Here is a 15,024-nt window from a genome sequence, read left to right as displayed (position 1 = left end):
CAGACAGAGATTTGCACACATATGCATATCATTCCATTGCCACACAGGCATGCACAGAGCGTTTAATTCTCTCTTCTGTGGGTTCAATCTATCTGGTCTTAATTGCTTTCTTGATTCCTGTGTTGAAATACTACATTGATCCCTCTAATTGTGGCTCTTAGCTTTCAGCGAAATAAAATTGTATCACAGTGATTATCATTTCTTTGAAAAACTCTCTGTTGTGACAACTGCAGAGCCATAAAAACATAAAGATGTCTTTCCTTGTCTCTATCTTTATCTTTCGGTCCTTTACTCTGGCTATTTTTCTCCCTCTTCAACACCCCCCACCCTCCCCTCTCCTCTCCTCTCCTCTCCTTGTCTTCTCATTCTCAGTTTGTGATGAGCTCCACCCATGCGAGGGTCTGGGGCGCTATGCAACCTTCAAAAACTTTGGCATGGCATTCCTGCTGCTGTTCCGAGTTTCCACCGGAGACAACTGGAATGGCATAATGAAGGTGAAACTGGCGCAGCAGTTTGGATCCGAACACATAGACACGTACAGCAGGAACACAAGAGGCGGTTCTGAGGGGGGGGGGGGGGGGGGGGGGTTAAGATGTCATTCCCCTTGTGAACTCAAAGTGTGCAGCATACCCCCTTGTTATAGACGACTACAGATTTCCCCTTGCTAAAATTGCCTGCCTAGATGCAAAAAAGAGACTCATTCTCTTTTACCCAAGGCCAAATAATAGTTTTATAATAGATATTAGATCTTAGCCTTTGTTTTAGCCTTCTTGGAGTACTAGATGTGAAGGGGTTGTTATATGAGGACAGTGTAAAACACTCAGTTGTGAATTGTGGAAAGATATACTATCTTTGAAATGGCGCATAAGTAAGATAAACCAATATTTGACCCTGGTCTATCTGGTATGCTCATGCTGTGTTTTTCTCCTTGCTCCAGGACACGTTAAGGGACTGCGCGCAGGACACCGGCACCTGCTACAACACTGTGGTCTCCCCCATCTACTTCGTCTCGTTCGTCTTGACCGCTCAGTTCGTCCTGGTCAACGTGGTCATTGCCGTGCTGATGAAGCACCTGGAGGAGAGCAACAAGGAAGCCAAGGAGGAGGCGGAGCTGGAGGCGGAGCTGGAGCTGGAGCTCCAGATGGACGCGGGAGACGGCGGAGCGAGGTCGCCCCAGCTCAACCCTCTGGCGCTGGGCATGGAGCGGACAAGCTCCGGGGGCTCCCCCTGGAGGTCCACCGGAGGGGGAGACAGGGAGCAGGAGAGGGGCGGTCCGCCGGACTCGCCCCCCGCTGATATAACCAGAGACTCGGTACACATCAGGGCGGATCCCCCTCCCTGCCTGGAGCCACCGGCGGAGGTGAGGAGCCTGATTGGAGTTGGTTATGTGTGTGTGTGTGTGGACATGCATACGTGTGTGGGTGTTTTTGGTTTGTACTCCTAAAGGCATATGCCATTTATTCCCCTAAACTCACTCATTGGCATCAGTTTTTTTGTGATTTGAATAACCACTTATCAAATGTAAATTAGATTATTGGGGGAGATTTCACTTTATAGAATCATGCAAATGGCTTAATTGCAGCATTGTCTTAATCATCGTATTGGCAGTAATTGCATTATTGTGCGCATGTAAACATAACCAGTATCTTCTGTTCTGTCAAAACTATCACCGGTAGACACACACACACATACACACACACGTACATAATTATGCACATTCAGATAACGTCTAGGTCAGATTGTTCGGTGCTCAGTCATCCAGGAAGTATCCTGTGTGACATGACAGATGCTCTGAGGTCACTTCCTGCTGAGGGCCAGGCTGTGAGGCCAGTCAGATGACCCCCACGTCTCTGGTCATTAGTCCTGACTCCAGTCCAAACCTTTATTTAATTCTCTCGCTCACGCTGAGGGACGCTGAGCATGCTGGATGCTATCTAAATTAATAGTTTTCTGGGTGATGTTTAGGAGGAATATCTGCTGTAACAACTGTTACTCATATGCAAAAACTATAGTGTATTGTATATGGCCATATAAGGCCATATTCACTACAAAGTCTGACATGTATATTGTTTCCTGGGATGAGCTCATATTTCAAAATATACTCTTAGATAATATATCCTGGGTTAAGATACATTTTCCATGTCAAATGTATTTCCATGTATGTAAACACATGTAACATGAAAGTGGCTTTTTTTTTGCAATATTGACATATATTTCTTCCATTTAATGTACATACTGTAAATGTATGCATGCTTAAAAGATACAGGATTTTTATAGTTTTCATATAGGTTAATAATGTATGCAAATTTTTTTATTGTTTTGCACATGGGTTGTGTTGTTACTGACCCATATAATGAGGCCAGTTTACAATTTCTCCTTACAGTAACAGTAACAAGTCCAAGTAGTGTGTGTGTGTGTGTGTGTGTGTCTGGCTGCTCCCAGTAGAGGACATGCCAGTCATAGATAGGTCACAGTGCCATGGGAAAGCTGGGCCACAGGGCCTTGTTGTTCACTTCAACAGCTATTTCCAGACAGCGGGGAAGTTTTTTGGGGATAGGAAATAGAGGTCTCGCTATCGTTATGTTCCTCTCTAAGATGTTATCCATCTTCCCCTCCCGCTCGCTCCCAAAACATGTGTGTGGTTAAGCCCCAATCTTTTTTCTGGCCCTGTGGGAGATCGGCACTACTGCAGTGTTGCAGTGCCCCCTCGTGGGATGAAATGGCAACGGGTGTGAGATTGTAGTGGATGCTGTTGAGGAGGAGGTTGTAGTCGCACACTGCAAAAAAGTCATTTAGTCTCACATTTATCTTATTTTTCTTAACACAAGTGCAGATTCACTTGTTTCACAAATCATAAATATCTCCAGTAGCCTGTCTTGGGTTAATATCTTGAACCAAGGATATAAGGCAGATCACTCCACTAGTATCAAGAAAATTATTAAATAATTCTTGAAAATAAGTTGATTTCCACTGGAAACAAGTGAAATCATTGTAGCCAATCGGTAGATTCTTTCAGTTGTTTTAGGAGAAATAAGACTTTAAGGCTCAACACTGGATTATATGACTAAGACATATTTTTTTGCAGTGTAACGGTTACAAAGTGTGAAGAGAAAGCTTTGATAGGAAGCTAAGTTTGATATATGCGTACGATATATGCGTTGCTTTTGTCTTGTTTATGTTTTTATATCTGTTTGTCTCCTCCTGAACAGCTGTCTTTTTCCCTCCTTTTCTTTCTTTCTTTGTGATCTCCCCTTTCTTTCCACATCTATCCATGCATCTCCGTCTGGACTTCTGTCTTTCTCTTTCCCTGTCTTCTTCGACAACTACTGTTACTACTTCTGCCTCTCTGTCCACTTCTCTGTCTTTCTCTCTTTCTTTCTTTCGTTCCATTTGCTCCTCTCTGCTCTGTCCATGTGTGTCCAGCGGAGAGCGCTGTTTGACTCGGTCTCCCTGGTCATCCAGGGTTCGATGGAGGGGGAGCTGAGTCTGATGGACAACCTGTCCGGCTCTATCTGCCACTACTACGCCCTGCCCCCCCAGCCCCGCAAGCACAGCACCGACAAGAAGGTCAATAGCCACCAATAACACCATCGCTGACCCACTTCTTCCATGTTTTATGTCCAATGGGTCTCTTTTTCTTAATCACTGTCATACAGGGCTGCACAGTTAATCATGAAAAAAAGTTGCAATGCTGTGATTGCTGCAATTTCCAAATCGCAAGAGGCTACAGTTGTTTATTAGAGGGAAATATGTTTCAGATGACCTCCTAAGGAAGGTGTTCTGGTGTATAGAATAATTGTACACTGCAAAAAACGGTGTATTAACGAGTCATTTAGTCTAGTATTGAGTTTTAAAATCTTGTTTTCATTCAAATAAGGCAATATACTGTCTTTTCACTTGTTTCCAATGCAGTTTCACCCAAGCATTTCCTTAAAATAAGTGACAATACCTTCAAACAAGGCAGATCGCTCCACTAGTATGAAGGTATAAGGTCGCTTGACTCGACAATTCTTGAAATAAGTTGATCTTCATTGGAAACAAATGCAATTACCTCACCCCATCAGCAGATTTTTCACTTGTTTAAAGAAAAATAAGATATTGAGATTAAGAGTCAATACTAGCCCAAATGACTTTAAGATGGATATTTTTTGCAATGTACAGAATCCCTGGCCTGCTACGTTGGAGGCAATTACTGTATGCAGAGAAGCTGAGTCCATACTGTGGGCCCATAGGAATTCATATCGTAGAGTTCAGCAAAACAAAGTTGCAACATGTTTTGTAAATATCGTGCAGCCCTGCCATTTTCACATTGGCATCCCTCGACATTGGATCTATTTTTCCTTTACTAACCAACCCTGTTGCCTACCACAGTGCAGTGCGTCATATCCCGCCTCAGCCATGATCTCATCCCCTCGCTCACGTCTTCGCTCACTTATACTCATCCTTGCCTGACAGGTTTTTGATCTGGTTCAGCAACCTCAATGACGTGGTTTAGAGTTTGCTCTGTGCGCTCTCCACGGCTTTGTGTCTGTGTGTGTGTGTGTATTTGTATGTGTGCACCACAATCGCCAATCACTCACAGCTTTGAGATATCAAAGCACCTAGACAATGAGCACAAGTTAACAAAAGGCATTCCTAAGGCAAGCATATCTCACACACACACACACGCAAGCCTGCGTTATAATGGCCCAATCAATAAGCTATGGATCACTGAATCACTGAATTATGCATCTGGGTGCCTCTTTTCCTCATTCGAAGGCAAATAGCTTTGACCAATTACATTAGCATTGCAAAAATCTGTCTTCTAAAAGCTTTTAAATCGGATTGAGATGTTATTATTGCCCCAGCAGTAATAGGCCGCCTCTCTTTCTGCATCTCATTCTGATAAGTTAGCAGAAACCCTCTCCGGCGAGTTTGTGCCCGGCTGGCCCAGCCGTTCGCCTGTCAGAAAGCATTTCCCCTATTAAGTCTCCTGGTTGGGACGGGGCCAGATATACAGCAGCTCCTTTTACAGAAGCCAGGAGCCCTTGAGGCTTCTAAACACTCCGTGACTGAAGCCAAAGTCTGCAGCGCTCTAGGATGCAGAGTTCAGTGGCATAATGTCAATTCACCAAACAGCGGTTTCTTGGATCTAGCTACTGTAGACAGCTACCAGCACTGTAGACACTTCAAAGTTTAATATTCAGACCCTCCCTCCTCCGACATTACTGTGTATCACATGTCTGAATGTGTTTTCTGTATGAGTCATCATGATATCTCTGATGTAAAGCATGGTTTATTTATTTTTGTTTGTTTTCTTTGTTTGTTTGTCCCTGTGAATCAGAGACCAATGTGTTTGTCTCTCAACTACAGAATCATCACATTGGTCATCAGGCTGTACATTTTACTGTATGTGTTTTTGTGTCTGGACCCACTATGTGGTATGCTTATATTAATGTCGGTTCCCCCTCATGATGCGAATACTAACACTTGTAAATGAGCCTGGGTCTCAGGGTGAGACCAGAAAAAAAAAGTTCTCATTTGAGTCCCAGGCTAAAAAAAAGTTGACTTTGTCTTTGTCGTTTTGCTCTGCTGTATTGTATTGTATGTATTTTCCTGTTAGCAGTAGGTCTTATCTCTGTGTAACGTCATTATTTTGTGTGTTGCATGGAGCGCGTGTTTGTTTTCTCTGCTCACCAGGCATTGTCTCTTCCTGCCTAGATCCCTCTAGCGGAGATGGAAGCTCTGTCTCTGGCCTCTGAGAAATCCTGGTCCCTAGCTCTGACCGACGACTCGGCCCCCGACGATTTTAACCCCCTCTTTCTAACCAGTCTGGAATGCAATGTACTGACAGTTCCTCTCTCTCTCTCTCTCTCTCTCTCTCTCTCTCTCTCTCTCTCTCTCTCTCTCCATCCCTCTTCCTCTTCTCCTCTGCAGTAGTGTTTCCTTCCCAGGGTGCTTCCAAACCCGCTTGCCCTCCTCCATGCTCACACTCTACTGGGGTATAACAATAAGTTTAGGTTGGCAGGGGGGAGCCCACTGGATGTTAGACAAGTCCCACTACTAAATATACCCATGTGTACATTGGGATCAGGAATGTAGTGGTAAATTAATAGGTGGGAATAGTCGATGGTCATCCTTAAGCAAACAACCACCATAAAAGCTATCTTCATATAACTAAATAGTAATAAAACAGAATTTTAATTACAATTTACAATATTCATAATTCATTTAATTTAATTTGTCTTGCCCATCACAGTTTCACAAGCTCTCCATCGAAATTATATTATTTGCACTTTGTAATGACATTTTTAAATTGTTTACATTCTAACAAGCCATTGCCATTGCTAGAAAGATTTGTGTCTCAGAAATAAACAATTCTGCACATACATCTGTCATACTTTGTTGATTGTGAAACGTATTTTTTTTACATCGTATCGTGGTGTGAACCCCATATCGCGTATCAAATCGTATCGTGAGATAAGCATATCGTCCTATCCCTAATGATTAATGTCACCAGGGCTTGACGTTAACTTTTTTGCTCACCAGCCACTGTGGCTAGTGGTTTTCCAAAGTTACTAGCCACAATTTTGTTGTTGGGAAATTACATTTTATTTGATTAAAGTTGACTATGGTGTGTGGGCATCATACTCAGTGTTTCCCACACATAGACTTGGACTATTAACGGCCGCCAAAGTATATTTGGCGACCCATTTTAACATTTTTTATTTTTATTTTTTTATTCATCCGAGAACGACGCCATCCGCGATCGATTAACTAATGGACAATCTCCCCTCGCTCTAAGTTACCCCTCCCGTACCTGTTCGTTCTACCAGGGTCTACCAGGGTTTCCCACACATAGAAAACTTTGTGGCGGCCCGCTACAATATCAGCACTGACCGCCACAATATATTTTTTTTCCACTATTTAATTGTAGAACTGCATGTAGCACATTGATTCGCTCAGCCCCTAATTGCTCTGCGCGTTCTCTCTCTCGCTCTCTTTCTCTGTATCTCGCTCGCTCTCTCTCTCTGTCGCTCACTCTCTCTCTGTATCTCGCTCTCTCTCTCTGTCGCTCACTCTCTCTCTGTATCTCGCTCTCTCTCTCTCTGTCGCTCACTCTCTCTCTGTATCTCGCTCTCTCTCTGTCGCTCACTCTCTCTCTGTCTCTCTCTCTCTCTCTCTGTATCTCACTCGCTCTCTCTGTCTCTCTCTCTCTCTCTCTCTCTCTCTCTCTCTCTATCTCGCTCGCTCACCGGACCCGTCTGTTCGCCTCCCATTACACACGCGGCATGAGGGATATTTTGCCACCCGTCAAAGTGGCTAGTAAGAGTGTTACACGCCACTGCCGAATTCTACCCGCATTTGGCGGGTGGGCGGGTGCTAATGTCAAGCCTTGAATGTCACCCTAAAAAGTAGGTAAACTCATTTCTGCATATAAAAAGGTGATTAAACTGATTTTTTACCCTCCACTAATGAACTAACCACGGGGCCACATATGATTACATTGCTGCATATACAGCTGTGGACTGAGTAGAGACTATGCGCAGCGTGCTTAAGTCCCCTACACTCCTCTACTGTACTATTCCCCGTCCCGTAAGCCTTTCGGCATTGAGGGAGAGGACATCCGCACTCACAAAGATGAATTGAAAGTCATCTGGGACGACGGGGAATAATTAACAACCAGTTTGGCTCATTAACGTTCAGATCACTTCCCCGTTATCATATGTCTTCCCCCGGAGAGGGTCACCGCAGCCTTGGCCCGGACTCAGATCGATATGTCATCAGTCTCAAAAATGAACGTCTCTGCTCTCTCTGGCTCTTCCATTCGGGCAACCCCCCCCCCCCCCCCCCCCCCCCCCCCCCCCCCTCCAAACCCAACACATGAAATGAAATCGCTGTTAATTGGATTGCCGGGTATCACCAGCACTGAAAGGGAAGGGAGGGATGAGGTAGAAGAGCGCATGTGGAGTTGAAAGCCCCTGGAGTATCTAACCGTGTGCCCTCCTTTTCTCTTTCTCTCTCTCTCATTCCACCTTTCCAGCCTGGTGTGTGTTACTCTCCAGTCCAGTCCAGTCCAGTAGAGTAGTGCGCCTCCTCGCCTGCCAGTCCGCAGTCCTCTCTCTTTCTTCTTTACTCCTTTCTTTCTCCTCTTTCTTTATACTCTGTCTCCTTCTCCTTCTCCTGTCTTTTTCCTATGTGCTTTACATGTGTGTCCACGTTCCTTTCTCACGGCCCTTTCCTGTCCGTCCTCTTTCTCTTCGTGTGTGCCGTCCTCTGTCTTCTGACGTGACCAGTGATTGTAGTTTTTCTCTCTTCTCCTACTTGTCACGTCATGTGCTGTTTGGTGGGGGAGTGTAAAGTGTGTTGGAGTTTCAGTGGCTCCATGATGAATGTTGGTTCTGTTATGGGTCGGGCTGCGGGACACTGCCCCAGCTGACACACACTCACAGAGCAGGCTCACATACAGCTATATGAACAAGGGGATTAATATGGGCAAAGCTCTGTGGTCATCGTCTTTATCCAGAGTTCAAATTGACGCCTTTCGCTTCAAAAAGAAAGCGCTTGGCAAGTTCAGCTTAGCAAGGTCTTGTTTCTGTGAGCTGTGCCAGCTCCGCGCCAGTCAACTCCAATGTGCAAAACTCCCGTCTGTTGCTATGTGTATGCTAATGACTACTGCCTCTGTTCAGTGTAGAGATATATGGAGTGTGTTTGTGTTAGAAAGAGAGTGAGAGTGCCTGAGTCAAAGAGTAGCCCTTCCAGCTCCAGAGGGAGGCTGACCGCTCTCTCTCTCTCCCCAGACGGAGCAGCTCGACCCTGGGGAGCCACTGGAGGACAACCTGCTGAGCGTCAGGAAGTCCGCGGTGGGACGCACACACTCCCTGCCCAACGACAGCTACATGTTCCTCCCCCTGCAGCCCTTTGGCCACCCGGCTCCAGCACAGCTTCTAGCACAGACCCAGGGGCCCCAGCACATAGTGGGCACCCAAAGGGCCCAATCAGGTAACACAGGGAATCCAGTTCAGTATGACTTGGAGTCAAAATGAAAGATAACTTATTCTTCATTTTGTTAGCGAATTCTCCATAGCGTAAGACAAAATTTACAAAATCAAACATCAAAATGACATTACTTTTACTTACGGTGTGCGTTTAGATTTTTTTGCCATGCTGCTTGCAGGGGCAATTTAAAGAGAATTTCCCTACAGAGATCAACAGTTTTACTATTACTATTTTCACTATGTGTTAATTACAATACAACACATTGGAATAATTTTATTTCTAAAATGGACAGTTCTGGTCCTTAGTTCTGATTGGCTTAAATCGAAAATCACCACTCCACCATTATCCAGTACTTATGTATCGCTTATTTATTCCATTCTTAGTTGAGTTTTGTCAAGTAACTAATAATTGGTCAATACAAGAGGAAGGCCTTGATTTTTCCATGTACTGCAGGTTGACATCTACCCAGGGAGATGCAGGTCATTTCCTCTGAGAACCAACACACCTAACCGTTCTTTGTTATTTAACTGTTATCTATCTGTTCATAAGCGGTGCTGTGGTGTGTGTGTGTGTGTGTGTGTGTGCAGGCTCCAGCTGCTCGGTGCATTCGCAGCCGGAGGAGTTCTCCCAGCAGCTCGTCGTCCCTTCAGACCTCTTCCGACCCATCAGCCCCCACAGCCACTCCGACTCCGAGAGTATACCGCGCCTCCCCCCGCCCCGACGCGCACACACACTCAGCCGCACGCTCCGCAGACAGGTGACACACACACACACACAAACACACGCTTACATTATTGTTTCAAGACACGCAGGCATTTTTTTCTTTGCCCCGAAATTCCGTCTCCTGTCTTTTCCTGTCTGTATCTATGTGATGTGCTATCAAGGCCCAATGGTATGCAGGTTTTCCAACCAAACACTACAGCAGCTGATTTCACTGATTGGGGCACTTTGAACCAGAGGGGACGAACTAGTCGGTGACATCAGCTGCTGCAGTGTTTGGCTGCAATGGAAATCTGCAGACTCTTGGGTTGAGAACCACTGGTTTCTGTCATTTAATGGCCAAAGCTGTCCTGAATCTCTCTCCGCTGGTTCCACTTTCTAAACAGTGTCACTCTTCTCTCCTCCTCCTCTCTCCCCTTCTTCCTGTGTGTCCTATACGCTACTAACTGCATCCGCTGTCTGTCCGTTCTGTGTCATCTTCCATATTGTATCTGTATCATTCGCTGATCTCAGCTCAGTTGGGTCCAAAAGCCGCCCGACCCTGAGCTGCTGCTCAAACACAGATACTCCTGTTTCTGAAAACAGCGAAACGCGGCAGACTTTAGCTACCACTGGGCCTTTCAGAAACACTGGACTTCACTTCCATCCTCTAGGCAGACGAACACACACACACAGACCCACACCTCCCTCCCTCTCTTCCCCTCCTTACTCACCCACCCAGATGTTTGTCTGTCTACTGCTAACCATCAGCCACAAAGCATCCCATCTACAACTCTCTAACAGGTAGCTTTGTTTGTAGCAAACTTGACCACAGACCAAACAGAATGGGATTTTCCAGTACATTAGTACTTCCAAATTCACATACAATACTCCACTTTAGTCTAATTTCTTGTTTACAAGCGAGAGGAGCTGTGTGTAACATTGCATCACTGGACTGTGCTATTCAGTAGATGATGGATGGAGTGTATTCAAGTTGGGTGAAGATGTAATTTGGCTGAGAGGTGAAAAATGTAACAATACAGTGCACTTATTACACCACAAATGATTCAACTCAGGGGAACTGCAACAGAACAGCAACAGTTCTGTCCATATGTATTTGGCCATTTTGTACACACAGCACCACGGTGATAGAGCACTTGTGATTTTTTTATAGAATAGACTAGTGGTTGAGCGATATGTAAATGTTACTCCGGGTGTAGTATTTACTGTACAGAACCCAGTTTTGGAAACCTGTTTGAAATGTGCGTCCACAGCAAAAAGTGCAGGAGGGAATGGCAGTTTCTGGAAAGTACAGATTTTTAGTGCTGTAATGTCCTGTCATGGATTATTTTGTCACGTGGTGAGAAGAAGCTGTATTCTTATTATGTGCAGTAATGGCAGGTGATATCTTTGACCACTAGGTGTCGCTGTGGTCTCACCGTTCAGCCGCTCGCAGAGGAACTCATCCTTCTACACATTAATCAAAACGCTGTGCTCCAAAACTCATGCATGGCCTGTTTCCTCATCTCCAAAGATTTAAGAGCTTATTGGGATTATCACAATTCAACATAATTACAGAAAAATGATGCTCATTTCCTTTCTGATCCCCAATCTGTTATGTAAGAGGGATGAGATCAAGCCATGAGGTCACTGGGACATCTGATGAGTTTTAGCAACCATTGTGCTTACTAACCCTTCCTCTCCTATAGCTACATGTTGTGTACACCCTCTGCCCATTGCCCTCTTACCCTGTGGTAGTGCTATAAAGTGGGTGGTTTTGTGTAGAGTTAAGGATAAAGACATGGGAAAATTGATCATAAATCGATCTGTAAAATCATCTGAAAAGACTCTTAGAAGACAGATCATTTTGATGACACTTCACAGGGTTTTGTGTGAATGGGCAAGGGTCAGTGTTCTGGCTCAGAGTTGAGTGTATCAGCCGATCCCTCTGTCCTACTGACTACAGTCTATTACGCATGCTGCATTCACATCATATGAGAAAGACCGTAGATATGAGCTTCCTACCGGAGACTACTTTTCACATCGGGTGGTAAATACTGCTTGGGAAGTCTGGGTTTACCGATGGCCCCCTATTTGTCAGATTTCTGACATCACTAACAAGAAAATAGTCGCTCTCAAAATGCCATGGCATTACACAACTACTGCTGCATTCTTTGTTTGGGTCTGACATCGCAATTTGGTTTTCTCAAATGTAGCAATCATAAGTGCATGTCTGTAAAATGTAAAAAGGAGGAGCAAACAAAGTCTGCACAACACTTCAATCAATGCATTTGACGGCTCCAAAGGAGTTCAAACACTAGTCGTTGCTTTTAACTGTCAAGTCGTTCCAACAGTTATTCCCATCTGACGTGAATGCAGCAACATACTGTCCTTGTCTCAATAGAGGCAGTGCACAGTAAATGAAAACAAAAAAAAGATTACAAGAGGTTTACCCAACTGACTCTTGACAAATCTCAATGTGGAATCCCATCGTTGTGCAATGCAGTGTAACTTTTAATATCATGCAAGTACGCTGCAATCCCAACACAAACTTTCCCCCCGATTAGAGTCAGAGAGGACACTGGGAGCCTGCTGGTCAGACTGTGAACTTTGACCCAAACTCCTATTGGTCATCCTCACCAGGTCACCTCACACTAACTAGTGTCCCCCTCTCATCTCCTCTTAATCCCCAAACCCTTGGTCTCCCCCACTCTCTCTCTTCCTCCTTCTCATTGCTCATGTACCTCCATCTCCTCCCTATATCCTCTCTCCCATCCCTCCTAAACAACATCTGCCCCCCTCTTTCCTCCACCCCTCCACCCCCCAGGTTGCAGTGTCTACTGATTCTCAGGAGGCCCTGTGTTCAGATGGAGGGGAGAGCGATGAGGGGCTCCTGAACGTAGCCTCTCTGGGCCTCCCTCCATCCTCTTCTGCCTGCTCCTCCTCCTCCTCTTCCTCCTCCACCTCTCCCTCCTCCTGCTCCCATCATCATCAGCAGCCTGCTCTCCGCCTGGTCCCCGCCACCCCGGGCGCGTCCCCCAAACCCTCACGCCCCAGCAGCGTGCACACCCAGCACCACGACCAGCACTGCCTCGCCTCCTACTCCCCTTCTTCCTCCTCCTCCTCCTCGCCCCCTCCCCTCCTTCCAGCCAGGCCGCACCAACAGGAGGAGGCCTCGGCGGACCAGGAGGTGTCCCTCATCACCCGGGCCGGGCTGGCCGGCAGCGATGACATCATCAGGGCCGGGGGGCTGGGCTCGGAGCTGGCGGACGACAGCGGCGACGGCGGCGGCAGCGAGGGTTACCGCGGCTACGCAGGCCGGAGCCCGTGCCCGAGGCAGCTGAAGAGGTTCCACAGCGCCGACACGCAGGGCCGCAGCGCCCTGCTGCCCCGCCCGCGCCCCTCCTCCTGGCTGGACGACCCGCGGCGCCACTCGGTGGAGGTGTGCTCCTCGGTGGAGTCCAGCCCCCAGCGCAGCACCGCCTCCACCTCCTCCGGCTTCGTGTCGCGGGCCGACAGCCTGCAGATCCACAGCCAGACCCCCACCCAGACCTCCCTGCCCTCGCCCCGGCGCAAGAAGAAGATGAGCCCGCCCTGCATCTCCGTGGACCCCCCCGACGGCCTGGAGGCCCAGCCCGGCCTCCACCCGGCCCTGGGGGGGCTCGGGGGCGTGGGGCTGGGGGGGCTGGGGATGCCCCCTCCCCTGCCCGGCCGGGACACCTGCCTGAGGCGGAGAGCGCCCTCCAGTGACTCCAAGGACTCCTTTGACCTGGGAGTCGGAGAGGGTCCGGGGCAGGACGGAGGCTCGCCCGGCCCCAACACCAACCCCAAGCTATTGACTCTTCCCAGTTTCTCCTTTGAGAAGACAAGCTCCGAGCACTGAACACTGACACACAAACGCACAGCTCCACACACACACACACACACACAGCTGGACGAACAACACCCCTCCACACACATTCAAACACACGATGCACTCTGTGTATCTGTGATGGTGATAGTCCTAGTAATAATGCCGTAGAGAGTAATAATGGTAAAACTACAACAAACGGTAAAAACATCCTTGGTTTCATAAGGAGTGCAGTACTGTAGTAGTGTGACCATCCCTTGTCTTTGTATTGTTACTGCCAAAACAACGAGAACATGAAAAGAACACCGCGAAACCGGAAGACGAAACAAGAAAACAAACATGACTGTTTCTCTTCTAACTGCGCCTGCATGCCATCGGCTGCAGGTTGACCCCATGACCTCTGGAGTGACATCAGCACCTTGGGATTTGTAGACGGCGCCCCCTGCGGCCGCCGTCGGAACTTCCTGGTGTTGCACAGGGTGGACTTCGCCCGCTCGAAGGGCATCAGTGGAGGTACAAAGCAATATGAACGTTTTAGAGACACTATTTTCTTAAATTATTGGGCCATAGTGTTTGTACAGGATGTAGAAGTTGTTTTTTTAATTTCATTCAATTTTTATTTCCATGTCTTTTTTGTGATCTCCTTGTTTTTTTTCTCTCTCTCTCTCTCGTTTGTTCGAAATGGTTTGTCTTATGTCATTTTGTTTTTGTTTTTTTCACTGTAGGATATTTCTAGCTTTCTTGATTTACTGAGGAAAGTGAACATTTTTCAAAGTGCTGAAAACCATGTATTTGTAGGAATAATATATAAATATATATATATAAAAACAAGTCATTAAACTGAGCTTGGATTTTTAAGCACAAGCATTAGATCGTGGTGGATTGATTGTTAGAGGGAAAAGCTTGCGGTTGAAGTTTTCTCATTGTTTGCATGATTCTCTTGTGTATCACATACGGCCCCACAGTCTCTTCATGACAGAGGATGGGAAGACAAATTGAAGAAAAACAAAATGTCGAGCAAAACACTATTTTCTATTGATCCAGGTCCTGCAGCTGTTGTTCTTCCTCACTTTAAGTTTAGCTTCTCGCTTGAAAGTGATGAACTGTGTGTGTGTGTTTGTGTGCGTATGCATGAGTGAGTTTGATAATGCATATAAGCCCCGACTTTTAGGTGGAACACACACCCAAAACATTTTCTGACCCCATATGTCCCAGACTTGATCTTTCCATTGCTGCCTTAAAGGAAAAATCCACTCTCTGATCCTCTCACACTGTTATATATCACCAATCTGCGATGTTCAATGCATTCAAGTGTAAGTGTAATATACTTTTTTGGTGTACCCACTTTCCCTCAACCTGCCTCGTCTACTTCTCCTTCAGTTCATGATTTCCTACATTTCCCAGAATGCTTTTCGACAACCCCCAGTGAATTCGCTTGGATTTGTTGCATCCAGCCGTCGGTTTTATGTGTAATTGGAGAGAGCAGTAGTGATAGC

General features: G+C 46.4%; 1 protein-coding gene across 1 annotated transcript in view; it reads left to right on the top strand.

Moving 5' to 3' along the window:
* Positions 1-14,195, top strand: part of cacna1g (calcium channel, voltage-dependent, T type, alpha 1G subunit) — a 196,913-nt gene extending 182,718 nt beyond the window's left edge. Inside the window, exons 33-39 of the mRNA XM_071907895.2 lie at positions 373-494; positions 938-1,362; positions 3,417-3,567; positions 5,701-5,823; positions 8,790-8,982; positions 9,567-9,736; positions 12,506-14,195. Of these exons, the coding sequence (XP_071763996.2) occupies positions 373-494; positions 938-1,362; positions 3,417-3,567; positions 5,701-5,823; positions 8,790-8,982; positions 9,567-9,736; positions 12,506-13,561 (2,240 nt within the window). The 3' untranslated portion in view covers positions 13,562-14,195. The remainder of the gene's footprint in view (positions 1-372; positions 495-937; positions 1,363-3,416; positions 3,568-5,700; positions 5,824-8,789; positions 8,983-9,566; positions 9,737-12,505) is intronic.
* The last annotated feature ends 829 nt before the right edge of the window (positions 14,196-15,024 follow it).

This window comes from Centroberyx gerrardi, chromosome 20 (assembly GCF_048128805.1).
Source record: "Centroberyx gerrardi isolate f3 chromosome 20, fCenGer3.hap1.cur.20231027, whole genome shotgun sequence".
NCBI classification, from domain to species: domain Eukaryota; kingdom Metazoa; phylum Chordata; class Actinopteri; order Beryciformes; family Berycidae; genus Centroberyx; species Centroberyx gerrardi.
Note: the sequence above shows the minus strand (reverse complement) of the source record. Positions and strands in the feature narration are given on the sequence as shown.